This window comes from Polypterus senegalus, chromosome 14 (assembly GCF_016835505.1).
Source record: "Polypterus senegalus isolate Bchr_013 chromosome 14, ASM1683550v1, whole genome shotgun sequence".
NCBI classification, from domain to species: Eukaryota; Metazoa; Chordata; class Cladistia; order Polypteriformes; family Polypteridae; genus Polypterus; species Polypterus senegalus.
In genome coordinates this window covers 77,369,134-77,390,025 of record NC_053167.1, presented here as the reverse complement: position 1 = coordinate 77,390,025, position 20,892 = coordinate 77,369,134, and the positions used below count along the sequence as shown (strand labels likewise).

At 36.8% G+C, this 20,892-nt stretch overlaps 1 protein-coding gene across 3 annotated transcripts; it reads right to left on the bottom strand.

The window, feature by feature from the left end:
- Positions 1-6: 6 nt before the first annotated feature.
- c14h1orf112 (chromosome 14 C1orf112 homolog) lies at positions 7-20,458 on the bottom strand. 3 transcript variants are annotated; one of them, XM_039734438.1, is made up of 25 exons: positions 20,255-20,458; positions 19,847-19,980; positions 19,463-19,502; positions 18,990-19,078; positions 18,401-18,505; positions 17,980-18,120; positions 17,727-17,889; positions 16,708-16,792; positions 15,951-16,089; positions 15,664-15,753; positions 15,513-15,577; positions 14,055-14,203; positions 13,400-13,529; positions 13,116-13,302; positions 12,682-12,764; positions 10,878-10,929; positions 9,300-9,389; positions 8,986-9,171; positions 7,569-7,691; positions 5,339-5,434; positions 1,850-1,963; positions 1,652-1,756; positions 1,413-1,493; positions 1,211-1,321; positions 7-784 (listed from the first exon to the last, which is right to left on the bottom strand). In XM_039734438.1, exons 2-25 carry the CDS (start codon positions 19,940-19,942, stop codon positions 578-580), a joined length of 2,727 nt encoding a protein of 908 aa, XP_039590372.1. In that variant the 5' UTR covers positions 19,943-19,980; positions 20,255-20,458; the 3' UTR covers positions 7-577. The 3 variants fall into 3 exon arrangements, with proteins under 3 accessions (XP_039590372.1, XP_039590371.1, XP_039590373.1); XM_039734437.1 differs by having other exon boundaries at positions 19,847-19,965; XM_039734439.1 differs by having other exon boundaries at positions 19,847-19,943.
- Between the last annotated feature and the right edge of the window lie 434 nt (positions 20,459-20,892).

Here is a 20,892-nt window from a genome sequence, read left to right as displayed (position 1 = left end):
TCTAGAGATGCACAACTTAAAACATTGATGAAGGCTGTGCGTCAGAGTGAAGTGCGGATTCCATTCATGCAGTTCATTAATTTAGACCCCAGAATATGATAGGCGCCGCGTTTTTACAGTAAATGCTGGCACGGGGGCGTGTCAGGTTGGGGGCGCAGACACAATACTCGTGTAAAGAGATGGATCTAGACGGCCGAATGGGGCTCCTCTGCCAGCTAGCCACCTTCATCATTAACGTTAAATCATAAACCCGTCTTATCAACCTTATTAAAGCCACTGTTTTCTTGTCCAATTTTTCGTGCCACCTTTATTTTCATACTTAGTTTACTTATTATTTTTAACAAGTCAACTTTTTAATCAATACATTTGCATTGTACTTGTAATTACCTGTAAAATATACACAATGAGTTATTATAAGACAGAACTGCACTGTTAAGAACTTAAGAAAAGTAATTCATTTTGGTAAAAAATAGAGCAGCATATACACTGGAGGGAGCATATTTACATTTTATACAATGACGAAAACTAAGCTATTAAAATAAAAATAAATAAATAAATCCTCCAACATACGACACCATTAAGAAGCACTGGAGCAGGCGCTCCTGCTGCTGCTCATCACAGTTATCTGATCGAGCAGTCCCTTTATTCTGGGGGCTAGCCATTCTGGAGCTGGGGTTTGTTGCAGCAGCGACTCCAGAGCACTCAAAGCGTCTTCTACCAACTGCACTGCCCGCTCGTAGTGCTCCTCTTCAGCGGTCTCCTGTCTGACACGTTTGGAGCATGGCTGAAAAACATTACATATTCATTCATTCATTTAGTCATAGCCATACTACAATATCAGGCCGTCAGGTGGAATTCAGTGGGATGCTTGTTTGTGCTAAAGATGCTAATATTCCTGAAACTGTCTAGCATGCCTCCTTAAAAAAATACAAAAAGGGCCAAATTTGGTGAGTAGAACGTCATGAGGAAGTTACATTAAACATCTAAACAAAAATATTTTAGGAATATGCTTTCAAGTAATAAACTCTGGATTATCTGCGTGCTTTAAATATCAACAGACAGTATAGGCAAGATCTGCCATCCTTGGGCGGGTACAGAAATCGTAATCCTATAAATAATCCTAGTGAAATTACTCATTTTCCAACATCTTTGTTGTTTACAGAATACCTTTTTTAAGAATGCAATTTCAGTAATTATTATTTTAAAATACCTGCTCATGAGCAGCTTCTAAAGTATTTCTTTCCAGATGTATTTTCAGAGTGGACCTTTCAGATTTTAGTCTTTTTATCCTCAAGTCAACATTTTCTTGTAAAGGGATATTCTGTAAAGAAACAAACAAACAATAATAAATAAAATAACAATACACATCCACACCCATTTAACCAAGTACTGTTTTCAGTTCTTCTGCATACCTTACTGAGAAAATGCACAACCTTACTTTTCATTTCCTCGCATGTTAAGCTTTGGGGAACAACTTCTTCATGCCTTGTTACCTTGAGAGGAAACACAAGAGGAGCAGAAGACAATTGACAGAGAATATTAAACCATGTGTGTCAAGTAAAGTGCTGATTCAATGTGTATATACACTGGAATGGATGCACTGGGAGAAAACAAAAGACCACTTAAGATAATTTGAGAAGAAAAATATTACCTCCGCAAAATATGTGAATGCTTCTAGAACATGCTGGTAGAGAATCCAAGACTTTTCAGTTAGTAGGAAGGCAAAGAAATCTGACAGCTTTGGTAGAACATGGACCTGTGAACACAAAGACAAATTGTATGGTTTTGACAATTAATATTGCTGGGGTAATTTATTGAGTTTATTTCATGACACATTACTTAAAGCCACCTGTATTTCTTGTGGTACAAATATTCTTCCTAATGATTCCAAGAATTCTAAAATGGCCAAAGCTGTTTCATGTGGCGGGTGGGCAGGCAAAAGAAGGCTTAAGAATGTCACGATCTAAAAAAAAAAAAAAAACAGAAGATGGTACTTGTGGTTATCTACTGCTTTCTTCAAAGTCAGCTGAGCACCACAAAGCAAACTCTGCCATTGTCATGGATGACGCTGACCTGCACTTCTAAATATCTGTTTCTAGCAGCAAAATGATTATAATTCAAGATAATTCCCTTTCACACTCTTGCCAAGGCACACATTCAGTACAGATTTATAGTTACAGTAAAATGCAAAAAAAAAAAAAAAACAATCTGTCAGAAAAGCAGAGGCAACTGGGCTGAGCTGTAAGGATGTCTCTGTGCACATGTACAGTCCAGTCATCAGAAGGAGAACAAGTAAACTTCATAAAGAAGCTGAGAGCTGAACCAGTGCATGTGTTAGTTTAGCCTTCTCACCTAAAAAAAGAATTCCATTAGCTTATTTAAAATTTCAAAATTAGCACCGCCTGACAATCAATTGCACAAAAAAACAAAAGCAGATCACCAATTTAAGAAATTTCTCTGTTAATAAGGAGACACTAATTAGAACTTTTTATGGCCAATTCCAGTCACAAATTATTCTACCGCGTGTTAAATAGTCAGATGAGTTTATCCAAATCACTTTGCTGATTTTTATATTATCTCACATTTGCATATGTTCAGAGTTCAAACTTAACTTATTGGGTCTTCAACGATGTTTTACGATAGTGAAATCCAATATTTTGAACAACACAGCAGTGTACAGATGATCCCCAGTTGTTAAACTACTTGCATAGAAACAATGGAAACAATCTCATCAGAGAAGCTGTTGTTTTACATTAAAGACCAGTGGTGTTTTTGGATTGCAAATTCTGCTGCGGCCTCACAGACCTGTCAGAGACGCGCGGTCGGAAGGGGCCAGTTATAAATGAAGCCCCGGCAGGGGGTGAGTGAGTGTGACAGAGAAACAGATGACAAAAAAACTTACAGAGCAGCAACTATGAGACCCAAACCTCTGCTTAAATCTGCTGACCTGGGTACCTGGCGAATGGCAAATCTCGGGAAGGATTCTGGCTTGGCTTGGCTGACATAGATAATGTATAACCTGGTGATTATTACTTTTATTACACTAATATATGACATGTCATATTGAGGGGAAAAAAAAACAAACTAGTACTGTACTGATGTTGATTACATTCAACTATGTGTACATCCACAACAGGTTGATGAAGCCTTTTAGCGGCCTGAAGGACTTGCATTGTCAGAAACACAATGGCCAAGCTTCTGTGTAAATAATGGAACCTTCTGCAACCTTTTGCCTCTGATCATGACTGGATATTGTGGATTTGCTGATATGGACTTGGGTCTTTGAATTGATGCCTATTCCTTTGTGCCGGAATGGTTGTAATTCTTGGCTGATCCAACTTGTGTGAATCACAGCAGCTCATAATATGTCTCAGTAGTGTGTATGGCCACCGTATGCCTGTATGCACTGCCAACAACATCTGACCATGCTCCTGACGAGATGGTGTTGCGGGGGATTTCCTCCCAGATCTGCATTAGGTCATCAGTGAGCTCCTGGAAAGTCTGTGGCGCTACTTGGTGGTGTCAGATGCACTGATACATAACGTCCCATAGGTTCTCAATTGGATTCAGGTCTGTGGAACGTTTAGGCCAGTCAATGCCTTTGCCACACGAGGCCATGCATTGTCCTGCATCAGCATAAGGTCTGACAATGGCTGAGGTTTTCATCAGCAGTCAAGGTACTGTTGGCTAGCACATGGAGGTCTGTGTGACCGTTTCAAGGATATGCCTTGCCAGACCATCACTGATGCACTACCAAACCAGGCATGCTGGATGGTCGTGCAGACTGCATAACGTTTACCCCAATGTCTCCAGACTCTTTCATATCTGTCACATATGCTCAGTGTGAACCTGCTGTGTCATCTGTGAGGAGAACAAAGTCCCAATACCAAGCTGCCAATTGTACTCTCTGGCAAATGCCAATCAGGCCCATGGTGATGGGCTGTGAGCACAGATCCCACTAGAGGAAATAGGGCCCTCATGCCACCCTCATGGAGTCTGGCAGTTTGATCAGAAACATGCACACCAGTAGCCAGCTGGTGTCATTCTGTAGGGCTTTGGCAGTGCTCCTTAATGTTCGTCCTCGCACAAACAAGCAGATACCCCCTCCTGCTGCCGGGTCAATGTCCTTCTACGGCCCTATCCAGCTCTACTTGTGTCCTGGTATCTCCTCGATGCTCTCAAGACTGTGCAGGGAGACACGGCAAACCATCTTGCTATGGTACGTATGAATGTGCCATCCTGAATCGACTGCAGGTACCACCTCATGCTAGCAATAGTGAGAAGGACACTAGCATAAAACAGAAGAGAAGAATCAGTCTGAAAGGATAAAGATAATGCAATTGTGGCCACCACCTGCAAAACCATTCCTATTGAGGGGGTTGGCTTGCTGCTGCCATTCTAGTGTACCTGCTGTCACTTTCATTTGCACCAAAGGAAGTGAAGTTGATTCACAATCGCTTATGATTCCTAACTGGACAGACTGCTATCCCTGAAGCTTCATTGATTCGGTGTTAGACGGTGAAGATTAAGGATTCCCTTCATTTTTTGGAGCAGTATGGAAGTATTTAAACATTTTTACTTTATTTTGCATACCAGATTTATCACATTTAACTGATACTGAGCTATTTGAGTTAAATAAAATACATAACACACATATAGTACTGAAACAACAGCAAAGGCCGAGTAAAACATGTCTAACAGAACGATGCTCGTCCAGAACATCAAACCATTTGGAAAAATACACAATTACAAATGAAATTCTTTTCTTTTTATGTTTAGAAACTATTAGAATTTAGAATGAGATTAAGAATATGTAATAGTTTCCACCTATCCATTATTAAAGTAGCTAAATGCATTTTGGGAGACAGGGAGCCAATGGCTGTTTAGCTAGCATCAGGCACTGTTGCAAGGGTGTGTGTGTATTTTTATTTCAAAATCACTGATACATCGTCAAGTAGGACATTTTTTGTGCGTAAGATAAGTATCATCATGGCAGAGAGTTTGTTTAAATCTCTGTATAAATATAATCGTTTGACTAACAAAAGAACTCGGTGAAAGTCATACATGGAAGGCAAAAGGCTTGGTGACTTTTTGGACCATGGCAGTGTAAGGGCATACGGGAGCACAGTGTTCCAGTGACTGATAATTCCTTACTTGTTTTATTTTGTTTTTTTAAATTTTATCATCATATTTGTTTAGTGTCACCTTATTTTTAAACAAACCAATAAAAAGCAGGCTGCAAGCTAAAGAAGGAAGTGTACTTCTTTTCCTTTATAAAATTTCCCCACACCATAAATATTTTGAATTCATTACTTTAGTCACTGAGTGGTTGCATTACCTGAGAGACTACCGGTGGGTCAAGATTTTGCACCAGAGCCGATGATAACAGCAGCAGAAGGTGGACAGTGCCCTGGACACATGGCTGATTCAGTACCTATAAAAATCAGACAGATGTTTTGCTTATTTAGACAAATTATTACACAGTAAAACAATTTGAAAAAAAAAATGTAATATGGCAGTTGCAATTAAAGTACAATGATGTTGGACTGGGTTAAAAACTGATAGATCTACTTGCTGAGATTCACACAATTTTTTTTTGTCAAACAATCCATCCATCCATCTTCTGAACCTCCTAATGGTGGTCAAGTGCCAGAAGGAATGCCTTGTAGATAAGACACTCGTCTAGTGCAGGGCCCACACACACACACACACACACACACACACACACACTCACTGGCCATGAGCCAGTATTGAGTTAACAGAAGACATGAGAACTCCAAAACGGAGAGCGACACTTCCTGGAGATGCAGGGTTTTGGTGCTGACCGGCGCTCCACTAACGCCGAACTCTTGTTACTGCACCTGACCTACTGGGTCACAAACAACTTCAGTTAACGCTTTTCTTTATTTCACAGAAGATATATTTACCTTTACTTTGTTTGCTTGTTAAACATTTTAAAAATTATGCACCATGTCCTAAAATTCGAATTTGGCCTTATAGGCAGTATGCACATATAAATACATGTACTTTATTTAAGATAAATAAAAAAATCTAATTCTCACTCAGAGGATCTGTTCAAAACGTTTTTAAGATATAGCAGGATCTACTTAATAACATTTTTCAATATTGAGGAAAACGATATTCTTCCTTCCTTGTTGCTTCAAAGATTTGCTCTGTTGGCAGGCTCTCCTCTCTTTCTTACTTTATAGTTGGAAATTGAATTTTGGTTTGGTTAAGTTAGATTTTATTGTATGGATTGTTCTTTGCTTTTAATTAAAATTAATAAAAAAAAATTAATTGATTAGATCAAAACTCTGCCATTTTCCATTTGCTTCTACCTGTTAACAATACCATGAGTCTATTCTCATCCAGAAGCAACGGCAAGGCTTACCGGGTGAAAACGTCCTTCCTTCGTGCCACCTGATCACAGAATTAATATGTCAGCTAGTACAATGAAGTCAACCTTGTTGTTTGTTTGTTTGATTTTAATAGAATGGGAGTAAGGAAGCTTGTTGAGCGCACACAGATATAGGAACGAGACACTTAGGCAGCGCCTACTGAAGAAACTGAAATGAGATGAAAAGCTTAAAGAGTCCGCAAAGCAGGGCCAAAGACAAGACAGGAGAATTGGAAGCTGCAGTGTAAAACAAACCATATTTAATTTAGAGGCTGCGACTAAGATGGCAAAATGAGAATACCACAGTGATAACTGTAAAATAATTACAGTTCTTGGATTCATGAATTTTTGAAACTAAATATGACAATACATTTGGCCATCTCCTTAACCATTTTCAAAATTTACCCATGAAACAGTCTAGCTAGAGTAGTGTTTGCAAAACAATTCATATTTAAAAATGCAATAATGGCATTCTTTTGGTCAAACATACAGAATTAACAAATCAAACTTTGTTTAAAATGAATTATAGTCACAAAAGCAATTTAAGGGAAAACTTAAGAGAATAAAATAAGGCAATTTCAACAGCCTGATGTTTTTTCCACAAAAAAGCCATTGCAAATTTTTGTAAAATTGTGTTTAAGCCTGACTTAGATCATTTTCAAAATACACCTAATCCAGTTCCACGGGCAGATCCCATCCTCTTAACAATGGACAAAAGGCAGGAATCAGCCCTGCCAGTCCATCCCAGAGCCCAGTCAGACACTCTCAATGGCCACTTTTATCAACTAAATGAAGAGACACATTTGGGCGTGAGAGGAAAAACCCTGCAGATGTGAGGAAAACATATAAACACCACACAGACGAAGACCCGACCTAGGACTCAAACCCAGGACTCAATGTCTGTGAAGCAGCAGCCCTAACAACTGCACTGCCATTTCCTTTGACATGGGCACAAAGCTTTCAACTCCCTGATGTACAAATCCTTCTAGAATTCAAAACCTAGGAAAACAAAGTACAAAAAATTATTTCAATGATTTTTCGGGTCACTGTATTTCCTATTTATAGATTTTCTTCTACATCGCCTTGTTGTTTTGTTACTCAAGGATTTTAATATTTTACTAAGGATAGAGGGAGTAAAATATCAAGTAAAGCCTGAAAAGTGTGTTCTTACCTGATGGACAGACATGCGCATCCACAGCTGACCAACACGTCCTGTGACAGATTTCAGAATTTCCTCATCAATAACATCCATGCAACACCGGCACACAGACCACACGGCAGAAAGAGCTGTATTCTAAAAATGGAAAAAGACTATATTAAATTATCATTACTATATTGTATTACTCTAGCTTCAAATATTAAGGGAATATTAAGTGATCAATTTATGCAAAAAATAACTGATTAGTGAAATGTGTATTTAGTGATTTTGTGCAGTTTCTAGACAAATCTTATTTTATATTACACATTTGGTGGTCACTTTACTAGACAGACATGCTCATCTATGCAAACAGCCTGCCGCTCTAGACAATCAATATTGTGGCTGCAAAAGTCAAAAAAGTATCCTCAATATAAAAATACGAGCTGTGTAAGCCTGTGTTGTAAAAAGCCCGGGGTCCTACACATTATTGAAATAGTCAGAAAAAAAAACTGAAATGTAGAAATGTCAGGTAATTGAAAAGGAACTGCTCTGGGCGACTCTCTCCTAGGAGGATTCGTTTTGCCAGTGTGCTCGCCTCTGATCTGATGAATCTTGATTCCTACTGAAATATGTATTTTGGCTTAAACAACATAAATGAATTAATCTATCAAGCTTTATGTCAACAGTGCAAGTATAGTAGGTGGTAGAATTATTCTCATGTGGGGATACATTACAGTAGACCTCTCAATGCCAATGAAGTGTCATATGAATGCCACAAAATACCAAAGGATGCTGGTAATATGCGTGCCTTCATAGCCACAGTCTCTCCTTTTCCAAATGAGTACTTACACCCGGGTAATGTGCCATGTCTCAAAGGACACATCATTTTAAACTAGTTGTACAAGCATGACACCTCTGTACAATAAGGAAAAGGAAGAATTGGAAATAAGCAATATGATGATGCGGCCAAAATGCGTGCATGAAATGCTGAGTCAGCACGGACTAAAATGCTTCCAGGTTGCCATTGATGAGCTAGACTGATCTGGAGGAAACAGAGGGCCCTACCAAATGCTATACTGAGTGTATATTCTGCATATTAGACAGATTATATAAATGTCTGTATATACAGTACATACACATATACTGACATAAAATACATCACATTCACAGAGACTAATGTCTATTCCTTGTTACAAAAAGAATAAAGACAAATGAGTACTGATAGATAACCAAAGCTCTGTTTTGTCAAGAAAAAGGCAAAGGAAGGATCATACGTGTGAACTGAACATTTTTACAAGAACCGTTTTTACTCCTTTTCAGAGGTGTAAATGTGATGATTGTGTGAGGCACATACATGTATTATTTTCACCAATCTACACATTTAACATGTCCCTACCCATATTGTCCTTCCTACAAAGGTTCAAAACTGATTTGTACGAAAGACTCTCACCACAAGTTCCAATTCCTGTAGCACACCTCTGTCCTCAATCCACCTGGTGCAGACTGTTACGGCTGACATCACAATGTTATTTGCTGCCTGTTTTCTCAGATCCATATTAAAGGCCTTGAGAGAAATGTGCTGCCACAGCACTAAATTACTTGGATCCCCAGGAGAAAACTTCTCCAAAAAGAGAACCTATTTCAAGACAGAATTATTACAGACTTATTCATAACCATGTCTACTTCAGAGGATTAAAGCAGAACATGTTTTACAATACCACAGTTTAACCAGAATTGTATATGCAATTCAGAATTCACTCTTACATGATGTTCCACAGTAATAAAGTACATCATTCGTTTCAACAATGATGAAAGTTGTATGAGCTGGTAGCACTCTCCTGGACACTGCAAAACCTAAAGACAACAAGAAGGACATACTTTTAAACTGTGCCATCCTGTGAAATGCTACACAATATTTTACATTCTCAATTTAAATTAAACTGAATAGTCACCCCAGTTTGTTATAATTAATGTGTTCAATTGACTGCCAATTCCAAATTAGCATGACTGAGCTGCCAGAATAGGTTTCATTCACCAATGACCCTAAACTGGATAAAATGGACTTCCGAATATTGTATTTTACACAGTTAATCTAGTCAGTCCTTTCAGTAAAATGAAATGTGAAAGAAAAACAAAAAGGCAAAAGAGTTTGGCGTGCAAGGCAATCAAACTGTCACGTATAAAAAATCATTTCTGTCCTACTGAATCCAAAACAATTACAGGGACACTTTAAGTTAGCTCTACAAGCAGAAATGAGGCCAGATTTATTGCAAGTCTACTTAATATAAATTCAAAATATCTTTGGCAGCCCGCCTGGAGTTTGCCAAAAGCACCTGAAGGACTCTCAGACTATGAGAAACAAAATTCTCTGGTCTGATGAGACAAAGATTGAACTCTTTGGTGTGAATGCCAGGCGTCACATTTGGAGGAAACCAGGCACCACTCATCACCAGGCCAATACCATCCCTACAGTGAAGCATGGTGGTGGCAGCATCATGCTGTGGGGATGTATTTCAGCGGCAGGGACAGGGAGACTAGTCAGGATAAAGGTAAAGATGACTGCAGCAATGTACAGAGACATCCTGGATGAAAACCTGAGCGCTCTTGACCTCAGACTGGGGCGACGGTTCATCTTTCAGCAGGACAACGACCCTAAGCACACAGCCAAGATATCAAAGGAGTGGCTTCAGGACAACTCTGTGAATGTCCTTGAGTGGCCAAGCCAGAGCCCAGACTTGAATCTGATTTAACCTCTCTGGAGAGATCTTAAAATGGCTGTGCACCGAAGCTTCCCATCCAACCTGATGGAGCTTCAGAGGTGCAGCAAAGAGGAATGGGGGAAACAGGCCAAGGATTGGTGTGCCAAGCTTGTGGCATCATATTCAAAAAGATTTGAGGTTGTAATCATTGCCAAAGGTGCATCAACAAAGTATTGAGCAAAGGCTGTGAATACTTATGTACATGTGATTTCTCAGTTTTTATATTTTAATAAATTTTCAAAAACCTCAAGTAAACTTTTTTCACGTTGTCATTATGGTGTGTTGTGTGTAGAATTCTGAGGAAAAAAATGAATTTAATCTATTTTGGAATAAAGCTGTAACATAACAAAATGTGGAAAAAGTGATGCGCTATGAATACTTTCCGGATGCGGTGTACATTTACACCCTAGTACACACATTGGCAACATTAAAACAAATCCAATTTTTTTTGTAAAAATCTAAATTATGACAGCCTTACAATAAATTATAATAAAATGATTTGTATTTGTGATCAACAATATATGATAAGAGCATATTCACAGAGCATCATAAAGACATATTTCCTTAATGTACTACTACTCACCAATTGGGCTAGGATATGAACATGATGCTGACACAATTCTGCTGTCCCATACCTGTAAACAGAGCTATATTTTAATGCCATAATCATCTGTGTATCTAGAAAAAATGTGGAATAGTGTATTTTGCTTCCAGTCCAACATAGATCCTACTGAACAATTTCAAATCTTGCATCACCCCAGTCCCAAAGGTATCACGTCCTAGTGAGCTGAACGACTTCCGGCCTGTCGCTCTGACGTCACATGTGATGAAGACCACGGAGAGGCTGCTGCTTCACCACCTAAGGCCACAGGTCCACCACACCCTCGACCCTCTGCAGTTCGCATACCAGGAGAAGGTGGGAGCGGAGGATGCCATCATCTATATGCTACACCGATCCCTCTCCCACTTGGACAGACGCAGTGGTGCTTTAAGAATTATGTTTCTGGACTTATCTAGTGCCTTCAACACCATCCAACCTCTGCTCCTTAGGGACAAGCTGACAGAGATGGGCGCAGATTCATACCTGGTGGCATGGATCGTGGACTATCTTACAGACAGACCTCAGTATTTGCGTCTCGGGAACTGCAGGTCTGACATTGTGGTCAGCAACATAGGAGCTCCGCAGGGGACTGTACTTTCTCCGGTCCTGTTCAGCCTATATACATCAGACTTCCAATACAACTCTGAGTCCTGCCACGTGCAAAAGTTTGCAGACGACACTGCTATCATGGGCTGCATCAGGAGTGAGCAGGAGGAGGAGTATAGGAACCTAATCAAGGACTTTGTTAGATGGCGTGACACAAAACACCTACAACTGAACACCAGTAAAACCAAGGAGCTGGTGGTGGATTTTAGGAGGCCCAGGCCCCTCATGAACCCCATGATCATCAGAGGTGACTGTGTGTAGAGAGTACAGACCTATAAATACCTGGGAGTGCAGCTGGATGATAAATTGGACTGGACTGCCAATACTGATGCTCTGTTTAAGAACGGAGAGAGCCAACTATACTTCCTTAGAAGGGTGGCGTCCTTCAACATCTGTAATAAGATGCTGCAGATGTTCTATCAGACAGTTGTGGTGAGCGCCCTCTTCTATGCGGTGGTGTGCTGGGGAGGCAGCATAAAGAAGAGGGATGCCTCACACCTGGACAAACTGGTGAGGGAGGCAGGCTCTATTGTAGACACGGAGCTGGACAGTTTGACATCCGTAGCAGAGAGACGGGCACTGAGCAGGCTCCTGTCAATCATGGAGAATCCACTGAACAGGATCATCTCCAGACACAGGAGCAGCTTCAGCGACAGACTGCTGTCACTGTCCTGCTCCACTGACAGACTGAGGAGATCGTTCCTCCCCCACACTATGCGACTCTTCAGTTCCACCCAGAGGGGTAAACGTTAATATTACACAAAATTATTGTCAGTCTGTTATACCTTCATTGTTATCACTCTTTAATATTGTTCTTTATCAGTATGCTGCTGCTGGAGTATGTGAATTTCCCCGTGGGATTAATAAAGTATCTATCTGTCTATCAAATAATATTAATATATTCATTTACCCATTATTACTAAGCTGAGAACCTCACTATAATGGATAGACCAGTGAAATGACATAAATAAAAATAGGGCTGACTATTTCCCAAGGTCACAAATTACAGTGAAGCACAGCAAAGCCGAACAAAATTCTGTTTAAATTGCTATCTGAGGAGATGAAATTACAAATACTGTTTTGCCATTTAATGAATCAATGACCAGTTCTACATGTTGGCTTCTTTGGTTTCATTGATCAGTTTTGCATTTGTTAATGCATAAAATGTAATAATGTTTACCTTGCTAGAAAACACCAAACATCAGCTGCAAGAAGAGCCGTTTGAGCATCTAAGCAAAGCAAGGCACTCAGCAGAGACTTTTCCTGTAATAGAATTTAGCAAAAAATGTTATCAAAAATAACTTAGTCATGTATAAAATAAATCAGTTCTAGTGTTAAATGTTACACTTGGATGGTACAACAGCACAGTCCTTAGCACTACTGCCAGATAGCTCCAGAAGCCTGCAATTCTAGGAATATGTTAAAAATGACATCATTTTTTCAAACCGGCCAAACCTAACTCATGGTCATGGAATGTATTCTGCAGGTAAAATGTTTTCATTGATTCGAGACATGGGCAGAGACAGGCAATCAGTTAGTTTTAACTTCCCTGAAGTGCTGTGGTATACAGAACACTCGATCATATTATTAAGAATATAAGATCACTGAAATTACCAGAGCAGGGAAGCATATAGAAGGAAGCGAGGCAACAAAAGCACAAAGATGTACACAGACGTAATGATGCAATGTAACTCTGTTCTCAGGTTTTTCATTTACCATCACCCCAGGTAAATAAACAGGCACTGCCCGCTCACAATAACACTGCTGAAAACTCCAAAAAAGTGCTTGGAATATAGGAAGCCTGAAAAAAAAATGTAGAAAGATAGATCAATTTCTAGATAAAGAAAAACAGTGTGTATTTATTTTCTTATTCCCCCAACCCCCTACCTAGGGTTTACCTAACATTCTCTTCAGGGAATTGACTACCTCGACACCACATGTCCACTTTGTCCTCTGGCAGCGAAGGGAGTTTATCCAAGATGCTAACTAGTAACAAACACTGTGAAAGAAGCTGGTCTGGACATATCTCTAAAAACAAAACAAATAAAAACATATCACACAAGAGTGAATTCCATATACACTGTTGTGTATACATGTTTCTGTTTTGTTAAAGTTAACATCTACTACTCAGTCTAGGTCACTGGCTCCTACAATACTTATAGATGCTGAACCATTCTACAAGAATTACAGGCAAATATGTTAGGTTTACCTTTGCACTATTTTATGATTAAATTACTGTGGTACTTCCAAATGAACTGTTTAATAGCAAACTGTTTAATAGCAACACTCTGCATTAGGTCAAATGATAATGCAAAACTATCTCAGGATTTTGTGGGAAGGAATTTTCTAGAGGGCAACACAAAATGCAGTGAAATATGAATCTTTTAACTAGATTAAAAGAAAATTTCAGAAAGAGAAAATATAATTTACTTGCAAATATCTATTTAAATAAGCAGCAAACACCATTTGTGTTACAGACTTTCTTTCAGAATCTAAAACTTTTAAAATATTTATAGAAAGGATTCATTAATAATTTTAAGAATCTTTGCTCACGTTGGTCTGCTGACAAAACCGTTTCTGCAAAAGATGTGAAGGTCAACATCAGAGTAATGAGAGGATCCAGTGCCACAATGACAATGTTGCTTATTTCATTTTGGTGTGTATCCAAAAGTGCTGGTGCATACAAGCTAGGTGGAAAATGACTAAAAAATAAGACAAAAAAGAAAGTCAAGGACATTCTGGAAATTTCTGATTTGTCATATTTTCTTTGGAACAAATTGATGTACTTGTCTTCCCAATATCCCAATATTTTTGTCTATCTTCACATTTGTGGAAAAATAGTTTGAACCCTGGCTTGGTATGCACCCAACATAAAATGAAGGTGCGGAGTCTAAAGATTGAACTAACTGTATTACTTCCTAGGTTAGTGCTGAATCTACTGTCCTGCTAAGCATATACTAATGAAGGAATATGAAATATAATAACCTTTTCATGAGAAATAAGAATATTATGTTGCAAAAGAGCTTCAGCATTAACAAAATGTTTGGATAAGATTAGCAAAGAACATTTAAGCTTGCTGTAGCAAATAAGTAAGTATTAAATGTTATGTTTTAAGATTTTAGAATGTAGCAAAACCCAGCCACTTGAAAATTGTTTAAAGTAGCAAAAGTGTTTAACATTTTGACAAAAGCAAGTACAGCTTCAAAATATATAAGAATTAAAGAATAAAAGCAATCTTTTCTCAAGTGCACTTGCTGTGACTCTAGTGGTTTAGTACGTTTCCTATTGACAGGCTCTGCTAGGCTGAACAGGGAATTTGTGGTCAATTGAGCTCTCCACTTGTAACAAAGTGTTTTTAGTATGAGTTTTTAAGTCATGTATACATGGGTCAGTGGAGCGAATGGACTGCCAGTAAGGACAGTGAGTTAGGACCATACTAGGTAATCCTGTATTGCAGTAACCTCAAAATGCAATCAATTATGGTAAAAGTCTTTGCTGATACAATTAAATAATATGGAACTGTTGCATAATTGATAAAGTGAATAAAGGAGCACAGCACTAGTTCATGTTTGTAGCATTGATTTACTGCCACACTGGTGTCCGTGTCTCTGTGAGTGTGCTGCCTCTTGCAACAATAAAAGATCGAGCTTCCTCCTGCCCGGTTCATTGACTGATAGGGCACTTCCAAACAGCTGACAAGAGTCAGTGGACCCCAACTTCCACACTTTCTGTCCATAAAGAGCCGAGTCAACTGCAACACAGTAAACCAGCCAGGTTTTAATCCAATATTAGGAGCTGCAAGGCAGTCACACAAACCATTTTACTACAAAGTACCTTAAATACCAATTAACAGTCTTTAAACTGATTTAGGTATAGTTGAGTAATACAAGGAGAAAGAAACAAAAAAGTGAAAATACATTGCTAATTATACAAAAACTAGTAAACTAGATGTAAATACATTATACTTCAGTAGCAAAAACATGTAAATAAGACATACTGCTGCCGACATACCTATATATTTGAAGAAATAATTTGTGTACTCTCCTGCAACACTTAGAAAGAAAAGGCTGAAATTCCTGTACACAAGAAACAAAAAAGATAATCAACTGCTGAAGACATCTTTATGAACATTCCCTTACTACAAACATAGTACTTCACTTACTTTAATGTAATGAACCATTGTATTGGCAAAAAATCGACAGAGTTTTATAGACTTCTGAAATAATTTATACTCTGTAGTGAAATCAGTCTCCTGCAAAATGAAGAATGAGAACTTTTTTACATTTTTTCAAACAAAATGTAAACAATGGACAAAGAGATTTTTTTAAACTGGATAATGATATTACAGACATGAGCACACTAAAAAATAATTTAGTACTTTTGTTTTATTAAAACTATGTTATGATTTAAAAAAGCACTTATTTTGACAAGAACAGTGGTTTGTCTTACTGAGAGGTTAGATTGCTTCATCTGATCGGCTAACTGTAAGCAGGACTGAAATGAAAAAAGCAAGTCTTCACATAAATTCCCCAAAATGTCATTGTGCCGCAGCTGCTCTTCAAGTAAAGACTGGTGTTTCACACTCTGCCTAAACAAGAAAATTCAACAAAAACACACAAGGATAAAGGATGTGTTTGGGAATAAACACAAAAAAAGAAACAAAATAACATTTACCATATATAATTCACTGATTACTCACTTTTAAACATGTGTTACTAAATTTTAAAAACATTTTCCCTATCAAGAAACAGTATGCTATTTCCTTTTCCTTACTACTAAAGTGTTGATTCAAATTAAAAATATAGGCAAGCGAATAAAAAAATAAAATAAAATAAGACAGCGAGAGATTAAAGTATACAAGGTATAAAACAGTACATCAAAGAGGGAATACTACAATTTTCTTAACACTTTGCTCAAGGTCTTAGTACCATGGCAAGTAGTTTGGAGATATCAATCCAAAGAGCTTACGTATGGTTGTTGAAAATACATAAAATGCTGAAAACTAACAAAAGAATTGTAGTGTCTGCAAAAGTCACAGAATGTGAGTAGAATGGGAATGGTGAATGTTTTATGTTTTCTACGGCCAATAAAAACCTCTCATAACTTCACAAGACATACAGTACAGTAGTTTAAAACATTCGTTCAAAATTGTACAGTTGTCTACTTTTACTAAGAGTGAGAAAGAAGAAAAAAATTTAACACTTACTTAACAATAAATTTCCAAGTATTAGCATGCAATGCATGATCCATATTTGAAATAACTGAACAAATATCTAGAAGACTGTGAATCACTGAAAAAGATCATAAAATTTAGTAACTACTATTGAACCCTTTTAAAAATATTTTAGAGACCAAAAAAAAAAAAAAAATCACATTTATTCAGATTTTGTGCAATTATTTTCAAACTGGCTATGTTACACATTTGAGACAGGTTAAAATCTAATCAATCCATGTACACTTCAGTGTATTCAGCATTAAAATTTACAGTGGACAGACACAGAAATGCACTTGTCCTTTTACTAAAGTGGGTAAGTTTGGCTATGCAACAATTCATTACTATACTGTTATATGTAAAAGGCCTCAATATTAATCACAATAATAAGATATTGAATAGAACTTTAATTAAAATCATATTTTGACTCATTTCTGAAACTATTAAATGGTTGATAAACATTATATCAAATAGATGATAAAGTAAAAAATAGGAGCAGTATGAGTAAAATTTGACACACCGTTGTACTATAAGCAGTAAAATGAAAGACAATGAACAACTTATGCATGTGCTGCAATCATGTGGCAATTTAGCAATATCACTTGACAATTATTAATGGTAATGAGTTTAGAACTGTATATTAAGATGATTCTCATAGTGTTGTGTCATCTTTTCCCAATTCTATCAAATGCTACTTATGAAATAGTATAGTTTACATCATTTCCAGGTAACACAAGGCATTGGTGGATTTATTTATGAGATACAAAAATCTAGTAACCCTTTAAGAAAGAAACAGAAAATAGTAAAGATTACTGGTAACAATCTCAGTTCAAAACTGACAGACACGATTTCTACAAATAAATAATGATGATTTCATTAGGCGTTATTTAAAAATCGGACAGGAACAGGACAGGAATACTCACAAGTACAGCAATACCAGAGCACGTATCCAGATACAAAGCAGGTCTTTAACAAAAACTATACTGATTATTTCCTGCTCATGATGATAATACCTGTTACCATGTTAACAGCTTCTTTATCTGTTGATGCTTTTTCTAAGAAAATTCTATCCAAAAGTTCCATTAATGCCTTCTGAAGCAAAAAGGCTTCTTTAAACAGAGCTTGCAACAGATCTGCCACCAGTGATAAGTGTCCATTATATGCAGACTCACTTTCCTGCAAGCATGATAAATAAAATAATTACAGTTTCCTGTAAAAATTCAACATTCACCATTAAAATCTGAAGCTTTTAAAAACTGTACCTACCTTGCAGTGCTGGAAAGTATTCTTTAACACATGAAGGGCACAAGATGGTAATGATCGGATGTCCTCCATAATTAGAGTCTCTTCCAATGAAGACAAATGTCTGACACACTGTGATATTATTTCTAGAATATTTATGACTGTCTGTGAAAATTATTGGAAGTGTTTAATAATTTTTGTCCATATCAATTATTACAAATTGCTTTAAACACATACTTTTGGTAGTTGGAACCCTACCCATAACACGTTATGGCCTACTCCAATGTTTACTTTTCATACTGACCCACTACTTAGTCTAATGAAGCTAGTGAAAATAAGCAGGTTTGACAATCAAAAGATGCAAATAATGTAAGAAACACTTTATTTACCCATGAGTCACTTTGCCTAGTTTCAACTTTAACAAATTAAAAATGGTTTTTCTTACCTGTAAAGTCTGCCTTAGTGCTGTACGCAATTCCAAATTTTGACTAGACAATCCACTTGCTTTAAGGGATAACTCGCTCATTAAATCGTCAAACATCCTGACAAGCTACAAGAAACATTTTTATATAATTAAAAAAAAAACTGATTAAACTGTTATTCATTTCTTTGTAATCCTATTTAATGTCAAAACACCAAAACAAAAAAAGAAACAAGCCAAAGAACATTTTACAGATTACTAAAACATTACTCCTTAAAGACATGTATTATATTTATATTATGAAAGTATGCTTTGCAAAAACATAGGTCTCCTAAATAGAAGAATATTTTAATCTGGATATTCTTAGATTTTTAATTCTTTCTTTAGGCACAGAAGCTATCACAGCCTCCAATTATGACCTTAAATTATTATATCAAGTATAAACACCCAAGTTCTACTTATTAAGTATTTTAAACTAAGATTCCATAAACTACTTCATCAAAATATTAAAGTTTAAATGTAATATATGAATTTCAAAACCCTAAAACCTGTAAGTTTGTTCTCTTCACATTATATTATCTCAAATATCTCTATTCAACACAAAATTCTATACCTTTGGTAAAATCTTTGAAAACAATTCTTCTTCAAAGTGTGAAACATGGAGATGGGGCAAAAACATTTTTGTAAGAATTTTCAGCACACCTAAAATGATAAAAAATTACTTCAATATTGGTATTGTAAACATTATTTGTTCCAGTAAATTGAGCATAAATTTGTTTTTCTTTTAAATGCTGCACAAAAGACCTAGTTGTAATCAAAGCCCATCTTTATTTAATTAGTCATTTTTTATAAAAGCACTTACATTTTGACTTTCGTCATAAATATAGATGTTTATATCTATTTACTTTTTACTCAATTTATTCTTACTTCCAAATGACACATATTAAAAAAAAAATATTCTGCAAACTGTCTGACACTTTTGAATTAAAATATACTTTCATAGTACATGTTTACACACACTGTATATATGTACACACAATCATTACATTCTGTATGGGAACGAAGGAAATAATCTACCATACTTACTGAAGTGTTCATTCCAACTGACAGCATTATGATAAATGGAGTGCGTAATATTCAGGAAAACTCGAGAAGTGAATGGAAACAATGTAATCCAGTTATTAAAGACACAGTTTAAATGGCATATGTAAAGAGTATTTACTATAAAACACATGAAACATATAGTATATGTTAATGAGTAGAGTTATGGTTCAGATAGGAGCAGACAAAGACAATAGGTAAATAAGACTACTGTTAAATACAAATGCTAACTAATTTTCCATCACTAAAATAAGTAAAATGTATACCATTCAGCCTGGGCAAAATAAAATAGAAAGTTCGAGGCACTGTCTGTAATAACAATATTTTTTCTTTTTCTCTGTTGATACAATAAACATTATGAAAGGATATGACAAGTTTGGGCAGCGTGGAATGTAATTCCTGTCGGCACTTTTCTTCATTCCAACAGGCGATCTCTTCTAGCATTGCTGACTGAGCCAATGTCATGCTAAAGAAGTCAACAGAGAAGCCTAAAACACAGATACCTATAGTGACTGATCATTACTATCTAAGGGAATTTCTTAAACTCGTCACTTTACTTTGGCATAAAAACATAAAGCTTGCTCGTATATAACGATTACTGCGAATTAATATTCAGTGGTGAGAGATAAAAATCTCACATGCCTAATAATTTAAAAATGTACATAAAGCATTCGCATTATCATATTACGATTTGCTTGATTCACAACGAAGGCTACAAAACTCAAAGTCCGTAAATTAGAATGCAGATAAGTAAAATTATTCATAGGAATCGCGTACCTGACAAAAATCCCAGCAAAAGATGCACTTGATTTAATCTCAAACCACTGCTGTTAATTTACAATGAAAGTTTTAAATAGCGTACAAAACAACTCATGGATATGAATCGCGGTTTAATTTTGCCTCCATCCATCGTACGGTCGTAGAAGCGGGGTTCAAACCATTGTACAAATCACTTGGGTAAGAAAGAAAAATTTGTTGTAAAAAGCATTTTTATGCATATAAAAATATATATAGATATAAACAAAGCAGCATATTTATAAACAGATATTTTTCTTTACAGATACTTTTATGATGAAGAAGTTAAGGGTCAAACTGCAAAGGAGGAAATACTGCTTTACTAATGCCGATTCCCCCCTATAGTGTAGAAGTCGCGGTGTCGGTTAAACTTCCGCGGAATCGTGTCACGTGGGAGAAAAATCCCATAATCCACCGTGCCCGTCTTTATTGAATAGGTTCTTCATCGTCCGTGCTGACAGAAATATATATTTTTTTTTATTAATTATTGAACTCTTGTATACTTTGTAAACTCTTGTTTATAAAATTCAGGCCTAAAAGGAAAAACGGAAGCAAAGCTAATCATATAAAGCACTGTGCATTCAGTGACAGGTCTCCGAGTGCTTTAATTCGTTGTACAC